Below are 18332 nucleotides of genomic sequence, written 5' to 3'. Positions count from 1 at the left end.
GTTTGCAGACACCTGACCATCACACCTACAATATGTTCAAAGGTTTGCAGACACCTGACCATCATACCTAAAGGTATGCTCAAAGGATGGCAGACACCTGACCATCATACCTGGAATATGCTCAAAGGTTTGCAGACACCTGACCATCACACCCAATATATGGCCAAAGGTTTGCAGACATCTGACCATCAAACCCAATATATGGTCAAAGGTTTGTAGACATCTGACTATCAGACCCACCATATGGTCAGATATTTCTAGACATCTGACTGTAAGACCCACTATATGGTCAAAGATTTCCAGACATCTGACTATAAGATCCACTATATGGTCAAAGGTTTGCAGATACCTGACCATCACACCCAATATATGGTTAAGAAATGTCCAGACGCCTGACCATCACAACAACTATATGTTTAAAGATTTCCAGACATCTATCACACCCACTATATGGTCAAAAGTAGGTGGACATGCCTCCAAATAATTGAGTTCAGATGTTTCAGTGAGGGGTACTGTTAAAGCTACAGCATACAAAGACATATTGGACAATTGTAGGCTTTCAACCTTGCTTGGTGAAGGGCCTTTTCTGTTCCAGCATGACTGTGCCCTTGTACACAAATGCCAGCTCCATAAAAGACATGGTTTGATGGGTGTGATCTGGAGGAACTCAAGTGGTCTGCACAAAGCCCTGACCTCAACCCTACTGAACACATTTGGGATGAATTATAATGCCAATTGTAAGCCAGGTCTTCTAACATCAGTACCTGACCTCGCAAATGCTCTTTTTGGCCGCATGGGCACAAATTCCCACAGGCACACTCTAAAATCTTGTGGAAAGTTGTCCGAGAGGAGTGGAGGCTGTTATAGCCACAAAGGGAGCACACCTCCATAATAATGTCTATGGATTTGGAGTGGAAAGTCCAACAAGCGCATAGGTGTGATGGTCAGGTGTTTACATTTGGGCATACCATGCATCATTAATGGGTTTTCTGGGCATTTGTTTTTTAAACTTGGTGTAAAATCATGATCCTGAAGCATCCCCCTACAGACCGCAGCTACAAATTCTGTAAACATGACCAACAAAAAGGCCCATCTGATTCCACCTCATTCTGCAAACATACACATGCTACATTCACATCACCACATACCCTGTCTTTTTATGTTCCTGTATGTTCATGGTTCTATAACACCTGTATTTCCCAACAACTATCAGTAATGTACTAAGCAATAACTTCCCTGACTAATAGAATGATTGCCAGTCATCAGCTCAGTACATCAAACCCTTCAGCCCTTCACCAACTGTATCCCTTATATCTTCACTTACTTAAAGTAGACCTGTCCAAACATTAGCACCTGTGTAGGAAGAAGCACAGCTGATCACTAAATGTGCGTTACCTATGCATCATTCCTTCTATCTTCACCTTTTTACATATCTGCATGTAGCTGCTATTATCCAGCCAGTTCTAAATATTCACAAGTATTCATGAAAATGTGACCAGCCTATTTACTGGTACAGTGCATATTCCCCAGTGCCTGAGCATTTTCCCAGCATGCACTCCGAGTGGTCATATACAGTTTAGTGTAATAGCTCTTGCGATGTCAGAAATTGGAAGAGAATTTGACAGGTGACATTTCTCATGAATAGGTTGCTTAACAGTAAATTAGAGGCTGCAAGTCAGCTTCACATGTAGCAGGTCCACTTTTATTCCATTATTAGGTTAAAAGCAACTCCTTTGCCTTTTTCTGAGGGTCACCATTCAGAATACCATAAGTTCACAGTAAAATGCAAATAACCCAGACAAAAAGAGACCACAGGCCTCAACTTTTTCTTGTTTATAATGCAAAGCTTTGCCACCAGCAAATTTTTCCTGCTAAACTGGAATGTAGCACAATGGAACCCTCACTCTGTCTTTGGGGCTTGGGGGAGACAGGTCGATGATCTTGGGGTTTCAGATAATTGCCTACACTAGGGCTGTCCACAGATGGTGCACCCCGCCTCCCCAAATAACACTGCTCCCCTTTAGACGTGAGTGACATGGGTAATGCAATAGGTTCCTGACAATATTACTCACTGTAGTTTAGCAAGAAAAACTTAAATGGGGCAGCCAAACCAAGACGCACCCGCATGTAGGTTGGTTGGGCTGATAGTCGGCCCTTAAATGTAAGCATCTATAACAGGGGTAGCCAAACATAAGCCCTCTAGCTGTAGTAAAGCTATAAATCCCATTAGGCATTACCCGACTCTGACAGCCACAGGAATGACGTCCAGAGGCAGAGACATGATAGTTTCAGCGCAGCTGGAGGGCCGGAGTTTGCCTATTTCTGATATATATATATATTTCTGATAGAGATATATATATATAACTCTCCTTAGGCAACCCTATGTTCCACAAAAAGGACAACCTTGTTCCAACATGATCAAATGCAGGAACCCCACCATAATATATATATTCCCATGAAGAACTCACTGGAGGGCATATATCATGATCCTTCATAGGAACTCACTAAAGAAGGTGCCTGAAAGGCCAAGCTTGCCCTTTCACTGCCATGTTGAGATGGCGAAACTCCCTGCAGGGCTCCAGACATTAGTCAGGATTGGCCAGGAGACCAAACCCTGCCTCACGCCATCCAAAAATAAGGCGTTCTAGATTTCAGATGGACTCCTAATTGAGATTTGAATATATATCCTGTGTGCATTCTGAACATCCTAATTTAAGACACATGAAATAACACATTCATTTAGCTTTACTATTTATAAAATGACGAAGGGCATTATTTTAAAACATCCATTTGCAATGTGCCTGTTATCAATATATAGCCGGTTTCAGAGATATATTTGTATGTAACGGACAAACCTCAACATAGCTGTTGGTTAACAATACACAGCAAGTCTAGGATAAAGGCAATTATGCAAGGAAGTTATTTTTAGACTAAAAATACAACTATTTATACATGACATCATTAAAGTGGACCTATACTCAAATGTTAACAGTGTTAAGAATCTGGGATTGATAAATATAAGAATAGAAGAGATGAAATAGTAAGCTTTCCTGGAGAAAATGCTGTTCTTGGCTCCACTCATATAGTGGTCATATCTCTGAAGGTCTAGGCATTTGATCGTCTGATCTTTTCTGAAGAGAAGGATCAGGCTCCACCCATATGGTGGGCATATCTTTGAAGGTTTAGGCATTTGTTCATCTGATCTTTACTGAAGAGAAGGATCAGTTCCACTCCTATATAGTGGTCATATATTTGAAGGTCTAGACATTTGGTCATCTGATCTTTACTGAAGAGAAGGATCAGGCTCCACTCATATATGGTGGCCATATCTCTGAAGGTCTATGGATTTGTTCATCTGATCTTTACTGAAGAGAAGGATTAGGCTGTACTCATATATGGTGGTCATATCTATCAAGGTCTAGACATTTAGTCAACTGATCCTTACTGAAGAGAAGGATTAGGCTCTACTCATATATGGTGGTCATATCTCTGAAGGTCTAGACATTTGGTTATCTGATCTTTACTGAAGAGAAGGATCAGGCTCCACCCATATGGTGGTCATATCTTTGAAGGTCTAGACTTTGGTTATCTGATCTTTACTGAAGAGGAGGATCAGGCTCCACTCATATATGGCGGTCATATCTTTGAAGGTCTAAGCATTTGGTCATCTGTTCTTTACTGAAGAGAAGGATTAGGCTCTAGATTGGCTGATCTTCCATTTAGCAGAGATCACATGATCAAGTGGCTAGGTCTTCAATGAGCCTGGAGTGGCATTTCCTCTTGGAAAGGCCTCTACTGCTCTTTATTTATCGATCCCAGCAAGGCTGTTAAAGCCTTATGTCAATGTTCGAGCACAGGTCCCTTTTACCACACTCAATTCAGTTACTTACTTTTTTTTAATCTTTTGCTTCCCACTGTCTTCTAAACTGATCTCAAATGCCTGCAATTTTTTTTTGTAGTCTGTGAGGAGTAAGCAGGAATTCTAGACAGTTTAAAAACCATGTCCCATCTAGGGAGAATAAAAGTTGTGTTTGCAAATAAAAATGTTTGTTTGCCAATAAAATCGATCAAACACAGCTTTTCAGTGGCAATTACAATTCTGATAGAACACCAACAATCAAATATCCAAACCTTTTGTCTCAATAGACGATATAAGGCTCGACAAAACCAAAAACGTGGGAGGAGTCACTGGCAAAGTCGTGTCACTGTTCACACCAAATTCAACTTGCACAATACAGTTCCTCTTTAGTTTCACCGCTGTAGTTAAAATAACCATCAACCGTAAAGTGACAATAACAAAAGAAGCAAAAAGGAATATGATTGGAGTGATACAAATTTCTGTGTCAGGGGAGGGGGAACTGAGGTATGACAACACAGCAAGGATTTCATTGAACTACCTACGTGATCTTTAAAAAAAACCAAAAAAAAACTCACCCCATATCTTCAAGGTAAGTATTACCAAGCTAAGGCTACATGATGACTGCATTTTATTTGAGTAAAGGTTTCACCTTACTTATTCTTGTTTTTGAAAAAAAGAAAAAAGAAAAAGGCAATCAAACTCCATTAGTTAAATGCAGAAAATATTGTTTCAAAGTTCAAATTGATTTAAAGGTCTAACAGAACTACCAACACATGATCCATCCCTTAAGTGGTCTAAAACGTACGGTGGCATGGTGTTGAGGTCGTATGTGAGGATCTGCACATGGTTACTGAACAGATGTTTCAGTTTTGTTGTACTCATACCAAATGTACTTGTTCCACCCATTCTGTTGGGGGCTCAGGAGTTCTACTTGAGATGTCTTCGGAGCTGGCCACACTGCTCATGGCTTCGTAGGTGTGGTCATCGCTCTGTGACACCGCTTCGGCCTGAGTTTCCATCTGCTCAGAAGCAATCTCCTCTGTTCGTGTCTCTGGGTCTTCGTTAATTAGTGCATCCTGAAAAAGTGCATGTTCCTCTGTCATATTTAGAGCAGGAGGCGGTGGCTGGTCGCTGGTGCTCAGCGGCTGTAAATCAACGTCAGTTTCTGAGGCCATAGACGGAATAAGGGCAATGCTCTGAGGGTTGATATCATGGAACCAAGCCATAATGTTTCCCAGAAGGTTCTCGTTCATGTTGGGGTCTTGACTAGAAGAATCAAGGTCACTGCTGGATGTTGGGACATCGGTGAATGAATTCGAGTGTATGCGGTCTATTGCATATGGGTCATTGCTAGCTCCTAGTCTGACCAGACTTTCGCCAAGTTCTAGCAGCTCGGAGCTACTCAATGCAGACCTAGGGTTCTCCAAGCTTATCGGAGATAGATCAAGTCTTGTAGGCAGAGATGAACCTATGGCTCCTAGTGAAGATTCATTGTTGAGGAACTGTCTAGTCTCTTCATCAACATTGAGACCAGATTCTTGCAAAGACAGCTGAATGGCCAGGAGAATGTTGGGATCGTCATCGTCTAGTGAACTCAGTGCCTGCAAAGGAATTCATGACGGTAAGTCTACACAATGATGATATCACGGTGGTATACAGACTGAGAACTGCTAAATTATCCTCATATGCTGAAAAATAGCTTTGACTCACAATTCTAAAAGAAGTCGTACACAGCCAGCCAAAAGCAAGAGACTTGAAACGTTTTGGGGGCTCTAAAGGGCTGAGCAGGCAGTAATGTCCAACATAAAATGAATGCTTCCAGAAAGGACTAGGCAGCTTTCATTTGCAGAATAACAACCTCCTATGTTTTGACAAATGACAGATCAAAACTGCGTGAGAAGCCTCACATGAAAACGGACATCCTCCAAATCCAAAGCCAGATACAATATCTAGTCCAATGAAACTACAGCTATTCAGCTCTGCTGCCAGGAATGAAATTGCCCTGGAAATATTTGTTCTTTATATATTTTTAGTCAAAAGGATAACTACATACTGGGCCAGCGATGGCCAGACTTACCGTGGATGTGCCATGTCTTCTGCTTCCACGAACCTCCAGGGTATCTGAAATGACATGGATTAAACTGACAATACATTTTAAAAGGTCTATTCAATCCATCTTCTATGTAAAGTTCTTCATTCTTCTCTCTTACAGAAACAGACGTCTGGTGAGCAACAGTTCTGTACTTCCCCATACTACCTGTAATGTAATGCTGGCCGGCTCAAATTCAAGCAGATTCCTGCTGAATCAACCAAAACATGAGCTGTGAGAAGCCCTGTTGGCACCACCCAGCTCAACAAACTTTGATTATAAAATTGAAGGAGGCGGGTGGAAAATGGTCAGCCGACCAATGACTGCATCCACTCACATGCTATCACATTCAGACAGCCACAGGGCCGCTGTCTGAATACAATAGTTGGCAGGTGGAGATTCCTCTATCCTTGTTCTGAGGTGTGGATGGGGCAATGTATTGACTTTTCTGGTTACTAGTGAAATACGTGTTCATGGGCAGATTCTACCTGCAATCTGGGTTTATGAGCTAACTCTCACCAGTGACCAGTTTATGTCCTGACTGTCATCAGTGCAATCGGAGTTCATAACCTGACTCTGACTATTGCAGTCTGGGATCAAGTGCTGATTCTCACCAGTGCAATGTGGCTGCATGGGCTGATTCTCACTAGTGCAATGTGGGTGCATGGGCTGATTCTCACTAGAGCAATCTGAATTCATGGGCTGATTCTCACTAGTGCAATGTGGGTGCATAGGCTGACGGCCATATATAGCCATCTTAGTGATTATAAAAACAACTGTACTTCAGTGAATGCCAATCTAGAAAGTCGGAGAGTACCCAAAGTGCTTTCGTTGTGGTCATCAGGATCGGGAGTGTTGCTCCTCATACTGTGCAAGTCACGGCGGCGCTGACGGTGTCTTCTCCGATACTGGAACTCTGCATACTCCTGTAAAGGTGATCATAGATCATAAATAATTTAGCGTTCCCCCAACAATTATCACTTTGCAATGTAAGCATACAAAGCTTAATCTGCAGTTCTGACAACTGTGCATCAATATTATCCTGTATAACACAAGAATGCAGAAAGTAGAGACTTAGAGGGAACATGATCTGACCTGGGATGGGAACAACAGTTGGCACAGGTGCCGTGTGATAACTACAAATACCTGATATTAATCAAAATAATTTCTGTCTCTCTACAAAGCAACTCGGGAATAAGCTCCATCTCCTCCCTATGCCACTTTTTAAATGTCTAAGCTCCAGTGGTCAGTAGAGCCCCCTGGCATTTGACAGCTAAATGACAAGTGCGAAATCTGAGAAAAATATCAAGGTTGCCATTGCTGAACTCCTGAAAATGCAAGTTGCCCAGCTCATGCAATGGCTTCAATGCTTTATTAATCATTGACTCAGAACAAGCATGCAACAAGTGAACTACAAAAGCCACTGGATCAACATACATGGGTTGGTACAAGGAGGCAATGGAACGCAGAAGCTGGATAGACTGCTTGGATTTCTACGTTCTATTGCCTAAAAGGAGGGTAAGGACTATGGTAGGCTGCCCTGAGTCCACAGTTGCCAGTGAATCTTGGGGATAGCAACTGAAAATCACAGAAGGCATGGTGTTTGTATGTACAGTTGTGTGAAAAAGTGTTGGCCCCCTTCCTGATTTTTCATTGTTTTGCACGTTTGTCACACTTTAATGTTTGAGATCATCAAACAAATTTACATATTAGTCAAAGATAACACAAGTAAACACAACATGCAGATTTTAAAGGAAGGTTTTTTATTATTAAGGGAAAACAAAATCCAAACTCACATGGCCCTGTGTGAAAAAGTGTTTGCCCCCTAAACCTAATAACTGGTTGGGCCACCCTTAGCAGCAAGAACTGCAATCAAGCGTTTGCGATAACTTGCAATGAGTCTGTTACAGCGCTGTGCAGGAATTTTGGTCCACTCATCTTTGCAGAATTGTTGTAATGTAGCCACATTGGAAGGTTTTCGAGCATGAACCGCCTTTTTAAGGTCATGCCACAGCATCTAAATAGGATTCCGGTCAGGACTTTGACTAGGCCACTCCAAAGTCTTCATTTTGGTTTTCTTCAGCCATTCAGAGGTGGACTTGCTGGTGTGTTTTGGATCATTGTCCTGCTGCAGGACCCAAGTTCGGTTCAGCTTGAGGTCATGAACAGATGGCCACACATTATCCTTCAGGATTTTTTGGTAGACAGCAGAATTCATGGTTCCATTTATCACAGCAAGTCTTCCAGGTCCTGAAGCAGCAAAACAGCCCCAGACCATCACACTACCACCACCATATTTTACTGTTGGTATGATGTTCTTTTTCTGAAATGCGGTGCTACTCTTACGCCAGATGTAAATGGGACACACACCTTCCAGCTGAAAAAGCTAGATTGCAGTTCTTGCTGCTAAGGGTGGCCCAACCAGTTATTAGGTTTAGGGGGCAAACACTTTTTCACACAGGGCCATGTGGGTTTGGATTTTGTTTTCCCTTAATAAAAAAAACCTTACTTTAAAATCTGCATGTTGTGTTTACTTGTGTTATCTTTGACTAATATTTAAATTTGTTTGATGATCCGAAACATTAAAGTGTGACAAACGTGCAAAACAATGAAAAATCAGGAAGGGGGCCAACACTTTTTCACACAACTGTAAATGTCCATCTGAGATGATCATATTATAAGTGTTCTTAGTATATTAGTATGAGAAGATGTCTCTTACCTCTGGAGAGGCAAATCCTAAATATTCCCAATCCCACGTTCCTCCAGCAAAGCTAGAAAAAAAGAAAACACAGACTTCAATTACAGAGTAGAGATTTAAGATAAATGTATGACATCATTTAAAAGGGAGTCAAGCTTTCTGCGTCTGGTTGCTTGAAGCTGGCTGCCAAGTAAAGATGCCTGTGTTTGCAAGAAGGACCCTTTCTCGTGGCTCCCTGGTGGTCCTGTACCACCTTTGCATTTGCCTCTCCTGCTGCACCACACCTAAAGCCTCCACCTCTAAAATGTTCAGATCCTAAGGTTGCAGAACCCAAATTCTGTCCCTCTCTTAATCATCCCTAGATTCACACCCCAGAGTGACAAAAGTGATCCTAGGTTGAAATGCTGCTTCCATCATGGGGCTCACAGCAACCCCTCGACGTTCCATTAAACTTGCCCAAATAGGGATGAGTGTGTATACATTTTCTTTATCTTCCTGTTTTTGAGGTGCTGAAAAGTCCGATTCTCTACAATTGTTGTTCATCTAAAATCTCTGCACATCTACCCAGAGCTTTGCTGCCCATCTTCAAGGTGTGTCACAATCCTTACATATTGTCTGATCGGATAACAAAGCAGTGTCACAAGGAGTGAGACATGTTGTCATGTGTTGCAATTTTACCTTGCACTGTTGTGTTTTAAAAAAGTATTTGCCTTTCTCAGCTTCCTTTGAAATTCATTGATTCCACTGTATAAACTAATACAAATTCAATTCAACAAAACAGAGGTAGAGTTCTAAATAGGCCGCCACTAGCTGGTGCCTGGCTCCACAAATTTTTATTTGCTTAATGACTCATTTACAATCACACAACACTTCTTAGGTGTATGTCTGAACATAACCCCTCAAAGCTCCCAACAATCAGATTGGATTTGGTCTTAGAGCCCCTTGGTGCTTCATCCCTCTCAGTCCTGCCCCTAGCACGCCATGATGTCATACTGGATGGTGTGCAGTCCACAGTATGGGGGCAGGGACAACAGCAGCAGCAGCCATGAGTTCTGAGAGACAGAGATAAGAATATTTTTTTAGAAGTATTGAATGGACAGATGTCAGCAAACTCTTCCAAATACAGCAGAGGAAGAATAGGAGGAGGTAGTGCCGACTATTTTTAGAGCATAGTCCCTGCTGAGCACAGACACATGGCTGATGAGGCTATTTTTAACCCTCATCAATGTGTAGTTAATGTGTGTAATGAGATTATCCAAACACTGGAGATCGGGAAATATCACAAATCAGATCATGCAGAATGAGACATCCATCCATGTTCAACGTTCTCATGTTTTACTTTCTTCAATGGAAGAGTAGCTGTTCCCATAATATGATGTGTAGGCTAATGGCAAAGTAAGGTTGAATTTACAATGGGTAGACTAAGTTGATAGTATTAGTGTGTGGCCTAATAGCAAGAGTAGGTTGAATTTACAGTAGGTAGACTGTGAGTTGAAATCATTGGTGTGGGCTAATTGCAAGGTAAGGTTGAATTTCCAATCTGTAAACAGTGAATTGATATCATTCTAATGTTATTCAGGCAAGATGGAAAATCCAGATGCATAAAACCTACTTTGGCCATGTAAGTCTTGGCATGTTGCTTGGTGACAAAGTGGTTCATGGTCTTGCCTTGCAATATTGGTTCTTGGGTTTGGTTTCCATTAAAGGCCATATCTACATGACGTTCCTATGTTCTATTCCATGTTTGCAGGGTTGACTGTGTGTTCCAGTTTCCTTTGATTATTCAAAACTCTTACATAGTTGCTAAGCTTGAATAACGTCAGGTTAATCGATTTCAACCTATGGCAGTTACTAAGAGTACCTGTACCCCTGTATATTGTGCTCTGTGAGGAAAGCATCTAAAAGGTTCTGGAATGAGTCAATATTCGTTGCTGAAACCACTGCCTGGCAGAGGGATTTTAACAATTTTACCGCTTTTATAGTAAAGAATCCCCTTCTCAGTTTAAAGTTTAACCTTTTTTTCCCCAATTTCAGGTGGTGGCCTCTTGTCTCCTTGAGTGAACTCGTGGTAAACAGTTTATTAACGATTCTGCCATTACACAAACTGTACATTACTCTTGCAGAAAAGAAAGTAATGAGAAACAAGACGGTCTTGCCTGAAGTGCAGGCCCAGGATGACATGGAATGGGACTTGTGGAGAATGGATCTCAGAGGATGTAGAATTATCTTACCTGCCAAAGGATTTGCATTCCTGCCCACCTAGTTCTGAGATTTACACAACTCTGTGCCAGAGCACAGCCCTGTCTAGCAGGGCAGGAGCCTGTGACTGGATAGTGATCTCTTCTCCTATAAACAAGTTCCCTGTTAACATATGAGCAGGTCATTGAGCTGTGTTTATGAAACACAAAATCTGCAGTGTGCTACCATTCATTTTAAAAGGCACCCAAACACACCGTGCAGGTGCACCTTAACACACTACATCTGTACATTGTGAAGCACTGTTTTGAAAGAAAAGGTTCCTGGCAAATTTTTCGCATGTGTTATAGTGCCATTGTTGGCAGCCCCTTCAAACCTGTCAGCGCCCCCTTTCACAGAGAAACTCCAAAAATGTATGCTATATGAATACTGCCCGGTGCCAACTGCATATTGCACTTCACTTGAGAGATTCCCAGCACTAGCAAAATCACGCAAATACATGAACTTTTACCTTCTCCTCGATACTTCAGGAGAGTCAGCTGGAGCTACTCCACGTGCCACTGATGCTAAAAACTCCTGACGCTTCTGCTGCACCAGACACGCTGCCCGGATAATTTTATGGCGGGGAGTGCGCAAGTAAGGCCTGTTCACCTTCTGAGCCAGATCCTCTGTCACCATTTCTAGGTCTGTCTGTAGAAGGGAAACAATCAGTGATAGATCACTTATTAAATTCTTCCCGGCCAACCATGAGCCCTTAACGCCTGTTCATTCCTAGGGAATTTGGAATACGGGCCAATACTCTGGTCTAGCTCTCCATAGGAATGAACAAGAGTGCAGAGCGCATGTGCCCTGGCCAGGAAGATTTTGACCAAAGGTGCAGTTATACTTTCATCTGACAAAGGATTATGGGAGCTTTAATCATTATGTAGGTGAAATGATCCTCAAGCATTTGACTTCTCTTATTTAGACTTGTTCAATACAAAAAATGTTTTTTATATGATAAGTGAGCTGCACGTATATGACTATGGTTGACCAATCCACCCTCATCAAGCCACCATCCCATGTTTGTAGGTCAGGTAAGAGCTTGTAAAAACACCTATTGAACTCCTCACAGGCAATGACACATACAGTATGTAGAACTAGATTGCAATTATGAAGCCCCTGAAAAGAAACACATAGGGGTCTATTTATAGAAAATTCACTGTGTGAATGTGCAAAATGTTATTTTTTAAAGGTTAAGTTGTCGCAGGGCAAATGTAACATTGTCTAACATTTGATCCTGAGAGAAAACAGCCTAAGAACTGAAGCACAGTTAACCAAGATCAACTATGGCAAATTAATTGCGGAGTATAAAATGTCAGCTTAAACTTTTTTTCTGCAATGCCATTTTGATTGCAGAGGAAAAGGTTATACTGCTTTATCATTCTATAGTGTATAGCTCAGATGATGTGCGCAGAAAAAAAACCCCTGCCAAAAACAAACATCTGGCTCCTGGGCATGCTCCCCCTACAAATTGTGGGTGTCGGGTCCCGGTCCGTAGGCCATGTCGGGTCACGGTCCGGAGGGCATGTCAGGTCCCAATCCGGGCTCCAGTGCGGACACACGCACGAAGGGGACGTCCGCCCCCGCTTCCATGCCGCGCAGGCGCAGAAGTTAGACGACCCGGCGGGGTCACGCGACGTGACGTCACTACGCGGATACGTCCCAGTGACGTCATCGCGCCAGCGCAATAGGACATCCCTGGGCTATATAAGGCGCATCTGATCACTCGTTCAGTGCTGAGTGATCTTCAGCCTGTGTGGATGTCTGTGTTTTGCTCCTGTCTCCTGGAAACCCTGTGATCTGGCTTACTCCTGACGATTCTCTTGATTATCCCTTTGTACTGCCATTGACCGCCTGTTATCGACCCTGCTTGCCTTTCTGACGATTCTTGTGGATGATCCTCGGTACTGCCTTTGCCCGCCTGTTGCCAACCCGGCTTGTTCCTGACGATCCCTTGCACTTTCCTTGGTACTGCTTGTGACGGACCCCCGTACTCAGGATGAGTATGTCCGCCGCTGTCTTCTTCCTTGCTGAGGAGATATTGGAACCCGCTGATCTGTAGCTCCCAGTTTCCCCAGTCACTAGCCAAGGCTCGAGTGTAGGGAAAACAAACTCTGATTTATTGAGCAACTGCACAAACTTATATACAGCAAGTGATGAAATCAGAATATAATCCCATCACATCCCCCCTCCCCTCCCAGACCATCGGTCTGCTCAACACCACAGGTGTCCACCTGCTAACGAACTCCAGACAGCCATAGCAGGAGCCTGGCCAGAATGTCATTGTTCAATGGGAGATAACGAGGGATGGGGCTGATAGTCTTTCCATAACCAGGTCGCACAGCATAACGCACTCAAACATAACTCAATACCAATACACATTTAACTTAACCAATACGCATAAACTGATCACCATGTCGTCACACTGCTCGTGCTGCCTGTGCTAAATCCAGTCTGCCTCCTAAATTCCCCAGTTGGGTGACTTAACAGCCAATTGCTCCATCAGGTCTGCACTCTTCAGAGCAACCCGGCACAGCACTCGGCACCCTTGCACCCCCTGCCTGCGCACACTGTTTATCAACCCCAGTGGTCACAGACGGGGTTGCAAGGGAGGTCCTCCTCGTCAACTCGGACCCACACCACGACCCTTACAGAATCACTCAACCAATACTCGTGGGTCCGAAAGGAGGCCTCCCATGGAGGAACTGTGCCAGCAGATGGCCGCTCTCACCGAATCCGTGCAGGGCCTTCAGGAAGGCTATTTCCAACTAGAGGGCCGGCTGGAGTCCCTGAGTCGAGCCGCTCCAGCTGCACCGACTCCTGCACCGGATAACGTGCCAGATGCCGCCCCTCTACCACCTGGTGCAGCCGCAATGGGTCCACCACCAGAACCCCGTGCGCCAGCACCGGAGAAGTTTTCTGGTGAACGTACCAAGTTCCGTGCATTCCGGAACGCATGTCAGCTCTACTTTTTGCTCCAACCCCGCACCTTCGTCACGGAACAAACTAAGGTGAGGTTCATTATTTCACTTCTATTAAACGAACCACAGGCTTGGGCCCACCGTCTCCTGGAACTATCAGACCCTCTCCTGGAGTCATCCAAGGGTTTCATGGATGCCATGGCCCTGCTATATGATGACCCGCACCGGGTCTCGTCCGCTGAGACGGTTCTAAACTCACTTCGCCAAGGTCGTCGACCTGTAGAAGACTATGTGGCGGAATTCAAGAGGTGGGTTCCGACACAGAATGGAATCAGGCAGCACTCCGCCACCAGTTCCGCCTAGGATTATCAGATCCCCTGATAGACGAGTTAGCACGAGTGGGAGTGCCCGATGTCCTGGATGAACTGATCCTACTGGCCATACGGATTGATCGTCGCCTCAGGGAACGAAGGTCGGAGAGGGCTAGCCAGCCCTGTCCCACCTGGATGCTGCCCCGAATCCCGCAACCCTGCCAGCTTTTGGGCCTGGCCATCGACCATCACCATCAGGGGGACGAATGGCAAACGGCATTCCGTACTCGGTTTGGGCACTATGAATACCTTGTCATGCCCTTCGGGCTCTGCAACGCCCTGGCCACCTTTCAACACCTGGTGAACGATGTCTTCCATGATATCCTAGACCTTTTCGTAATTGTCTACCTTGATGACATCCTCATCTTCTTGGCCTCCCTGGATCTCCATCGCAACCACGTGAAACAAGTTCTCACCCGTCTCCGACAGCAGGGGCTATATGTTAAAGCTGAGAAGTGCGAATTTGAGCGTCCATCAATCCAGTTTTTAGGACTGGTTATCTCCGCCAGTGGCATCTCCATGGACCCTCAGAAGATATCGGCCATCTTGGATTGGCCTCCACCCACGGACAGGAAGGGTGTGCAGCGCTTCGTGGGTTTCGCAAACTTCTATCGGAGATTCATTCGGGATTTCTCCAAAATCGTCCTGCCCATCACCCAGTTAACCAGGAAACTGAGTCGTTTTCAGTGGTCCCAAGAGGCCCAGGCGGCTTTTACTCAGCTTAAGCTACAATTCACGTCCGCCCCGATCCTGAGGCACCCAGACCCCGAGCTGCCGTATGTCCTGGAAGTGGACGCCTCGGAAGCTGCAGTTGGGGCTGTCCCAACGTCAGGGCGTGAAAAGCCTCCTGCACCCCGTGGCATATTTTTCCAGAAAACTAAGTGTGGCCGAGAGGAATTATGACGTTGGAGACCGGGAACTTCTAGCTATCAAATTGGCACTAGAAGAATGGCGATATCTACTGGAAGGAGCCGCCCACCCGGTGTTGATATATACAGACCACAAGAACCTGGAATACCTCCGGTCAGCGAAACGTCTGAGACCGCGGCAGGCGCGGTGGGCGCTGTTCTTCTCTCGTTTCCAACTCCATATCACATTCCGCCCTGGGTCACGCAACGGGAAAGCAGATGCGTTGTCCCGTATCTATACGGCACCAGAAACTCCGGAGAGACCAGATACCATCCTGCCAGCAACCCAGTTCCTGTTGTTGCAGCAGGACCTGGTTTCCCACATCCAGCAGGCATCCAGGATTTTACCACCCTCGGACGAATCAGGAATGACCGAGCAAGACAGGGTTTACTTCCATGAGGATAGGATCTTCGTGCCCGCTAGTGCCCGCACAGCGGTCCTGGGGCGCTGCCACGACGCACCACTGGCTGGTCATTTCGGAGCCTGCAAAACCACGGATCTGGTACGACGGACGTTTTGGTGGCCTTCCCTGGCAACGGACTGCCTGCAATACGTGGTGGCCTGCCCTCACTGTGCCCGCAACAAGGGACGGTCTTCCCCAGCCTGGGGCCTACTACGGCCACTCCTGATTCCTTCCCGTCTTTGGACTGCCATCTCCATGGATTTTATTGTGGATCTTCCGCCTTCCGAGAATTGCACGGCCATTTTTGTGGTGATTGACCGTCTATCCAAGATGGCCCACTTCATTCCCTTACAGAAGGTTCTCACGGCCGAGATCCTAGCCCGCACATTCATCCGGGAGGTTCTGCATCTTCATATGGTCCCCACCGACGTGGTCTCTGACAGAGGGGTGCAATTCACCTCTAAGTTCTGGAGGGCTCTGTGTACGGCTCTGGGTATCCATCTGAGTTTCTCATCAGCTTACCATCCTCAGACCAATGGTCAGACAGAACGGGCCAACCAGACTTTGGAGCAATACATCCGTTGCTTTTCCACCTTCTCCCAGGACAACTGGGTGTCCCTGCTTCCATTAGCAAAGTTTGCGTACAATAATGCCAGACATTCCACCACGGGCCAGCGTATGATCGTTCCCGCAGAGGGGATTTAACCTTACAACCTGGAGATCTGGTGTGGCTGTCTACTCGGAACCTCAAACTGGCCTGCCCTTCCAGAAAATTGGGACCCCGGTATATGGGGCCCTTTCCGGTGGAACGCCAAATTACCCCAGCATCCTATCGCCTGACCCTCCCGCCAGCCTATCGGATCCACCCTGTCTTTCACACCTCTTTATTGAAGCCAGTCCAGCCGGACGTTTTTTTAGATCGCTCATCAGACATTCCGAATCCTGTACTAATCGACGGAGAGGAGGAATACGAGGTGGAAGCGATTCTGGACTTTCGCAGGCGTAGGGGCACTGGGCAGTACCTCATCAAATGGAAGGGCTACGGTATGGAAGAGAACTCCTGGGAACCCATATCGGCGATCCACGCTCCACGACTCATCCGAGCCTTTTTGCGAAACAACCCAAACAGAGCCCGCCTGATGGGCGCCCGGAGGCCGCCCCTTAGGGGGGGGGGGCCATGTCGGGTCCCGGTCCGTAGGCCATGTCGGGTCACGGTCCGGAGGGCATGTCAGGTCCCGATCCGGGCTCCAGTGCGGACACACGCACGAAGGGGACATCCGCCGGCGCTTCCAGGCCGCGCAGGCGCAGAAGTTAGACGACCCGGCGGGGTCACGCAACGTGACGTCACTACGCGGATACGTCCCGGTGACGTCATCGCGCCAGCGCATGCGCAATAGGCCATCCCTGGGCTATATAAGGCGCATCTGATCACTCGTTCAGTGCTGAGTGATCTTCAGCCTGTGTGGATGTCTGTGTTTTGCTCCTGTCTCCTGGAAACCCTGTGATCTGGCTTACTCCTGACGATTCTCTTGATTATCCCTTTGTACTGCCATTGACCGCCTGTTATCGACCCTGCTTGCTTTTCTGACGATTCTTGTGGATGATCCTCGGTACTGCCTTTGCCCGCCTGTTGCCAACCCGGCTTGTTCCTGACGATCCCTTGGACTTTCCTCGGTACTGCTCGTGCTGCCTGTGCTAAATCCAGTCTGCCTCCTAAATTCCACAGTTGGGTGACTTAACAGCCAATTGCTCCATCAGGTCTGCACTCTTTAGAGCAACCCGGCACAGCACCCCCTGCCTGCGCACACTGTTTATCAACCCCAGTGGTCACAGACGGGGTTGCAAGGGAGGTCCTCCTCATCAACTCGGGCCCACACCACGACCCTTACAGTGGGACACTGGCACATGAGGAGCAATATGATAAATACACCCCTGCTGTAGACTGGTCAGTAAATGTTAATGCACACAATGTGGAGACTGGTCTCTGAGGATCAATGCACATAATGTGGAGAATGGTCAGAGGGTCAATGCACATAATGTGGGGACCGGTCTCTGAGTGTCAATGCACGTAATGTGGAGACTGGTCACTGAGGGTCAATGCACATAATGTGGAGACTGTTCATTGAGTGTCAATGCACATAATGTGGAGACTGTTCATTGAGTGTCAATGCACATAATGTGGAGAATGGTCAGAGGGTCAATGCACATAATGTGGAGACTGTTTATTGAAGGTCAATGCACATAATGTGGAGACTGGGCACTGAGGGTTAATGCACATAATGTGGGGATTGGTCATGGAGGGTCAATGCACATAATGTGGGGACTGGTTAGTGGGTCAATGCACATAATATGGAGACTGGTCAAAGGGTCAATGCACATAATGTGGAGAATGGTCATAGGGTCAAAGCACATAATGTGGAGACTGGTCAGAGGGTCAATGCATATAATATGGACACTGGTCTTTGAGGGTTAATACACTATGTGGGGACTGGTCATGGAGGGTCAAAGCACATAATGTGGAGACTGGTCATTGAGGGTCAATGCACATAATGTGGAGACTGGTCACAGGGTCAATGCACATAATGTGAATCCTGTTTATTGAGGGTCAATGCACATAATATGGATCCTGTTTATTGAGGGTCAATGCACATAATGTGGATCCTGTTTATTGAGGGTCAATGCACATAATGTGGGGACTGGTCATTGAGGGTCAATGCACATAATGTGGGGACTGGTCATTGAGGGTCAATGCACATAATGTGGGGACAGGTCATGGAGGGTCAATGCACATAATGTGGAGACTGGTCATTGAGGGTCAATGCACATAATGTGGAGACTGGTCAT

General features: G+C 45.7%; 1 protein-coding gene across 1 annotated transcript in view; it reads right to left on the bottom strand.

Annotated features, from left to right (window-relative positions):
- Window positions 1-4040: 4040 nt before the first annotated feature.
- The window catches only part of ANKIB1 (ankyrin repeat and IBR domain containing 1), an 86031-nt gene continuing 71739 nt past the window's right edge, over window positions 4041-18332 (bottom strand). Inside the window, exons 15-19 of the mRNA XM_018557606.1 lie at window positions 11354-11532; window positions 8668-8719; window positions 6766-6874; window positions 5937-5980; window positions 4041-5460 (exon numbers count right to left, since the gene is read on the bottom strand). Coding sequence (XP_018413108.1) covers window positions 4738-5460; window positions 5937-5980; window positions 6766-6874; window positions 8668-8719; window positions 11354-11532 — 1107 coding nt within the window. The 3' untranslated portion in view covers window positions 4041-4737. The remainder of the gene's footprint in view (window positions 5461-5936; window positions 5981-6765; window positions 6875-8667; window positions 8720-11353; window positions 11533-18332) is intronic.

This window comes from Nanorana parkeri, unplaced genomic scaffold (genome assembly GCF_000935625.1).
Source record: "Nanorana parkeri isolate BGI_ZX_2015 unplaced genomic scaffold, ASM93562v1 scaffold291, whole genome shotgun sequence".
Taxonomy (NCBI): domain Eukaryota; kingdom Metazoa; phylum Chordata; class Amphibia; order Anura; family Dicroglossidae; genus Nanorana; species Nanorana parkeri.
Note: the sequence above shows the minus strand (reverse complement) of the source record. Positions and strands in the feature narration are given on the sequence as shown.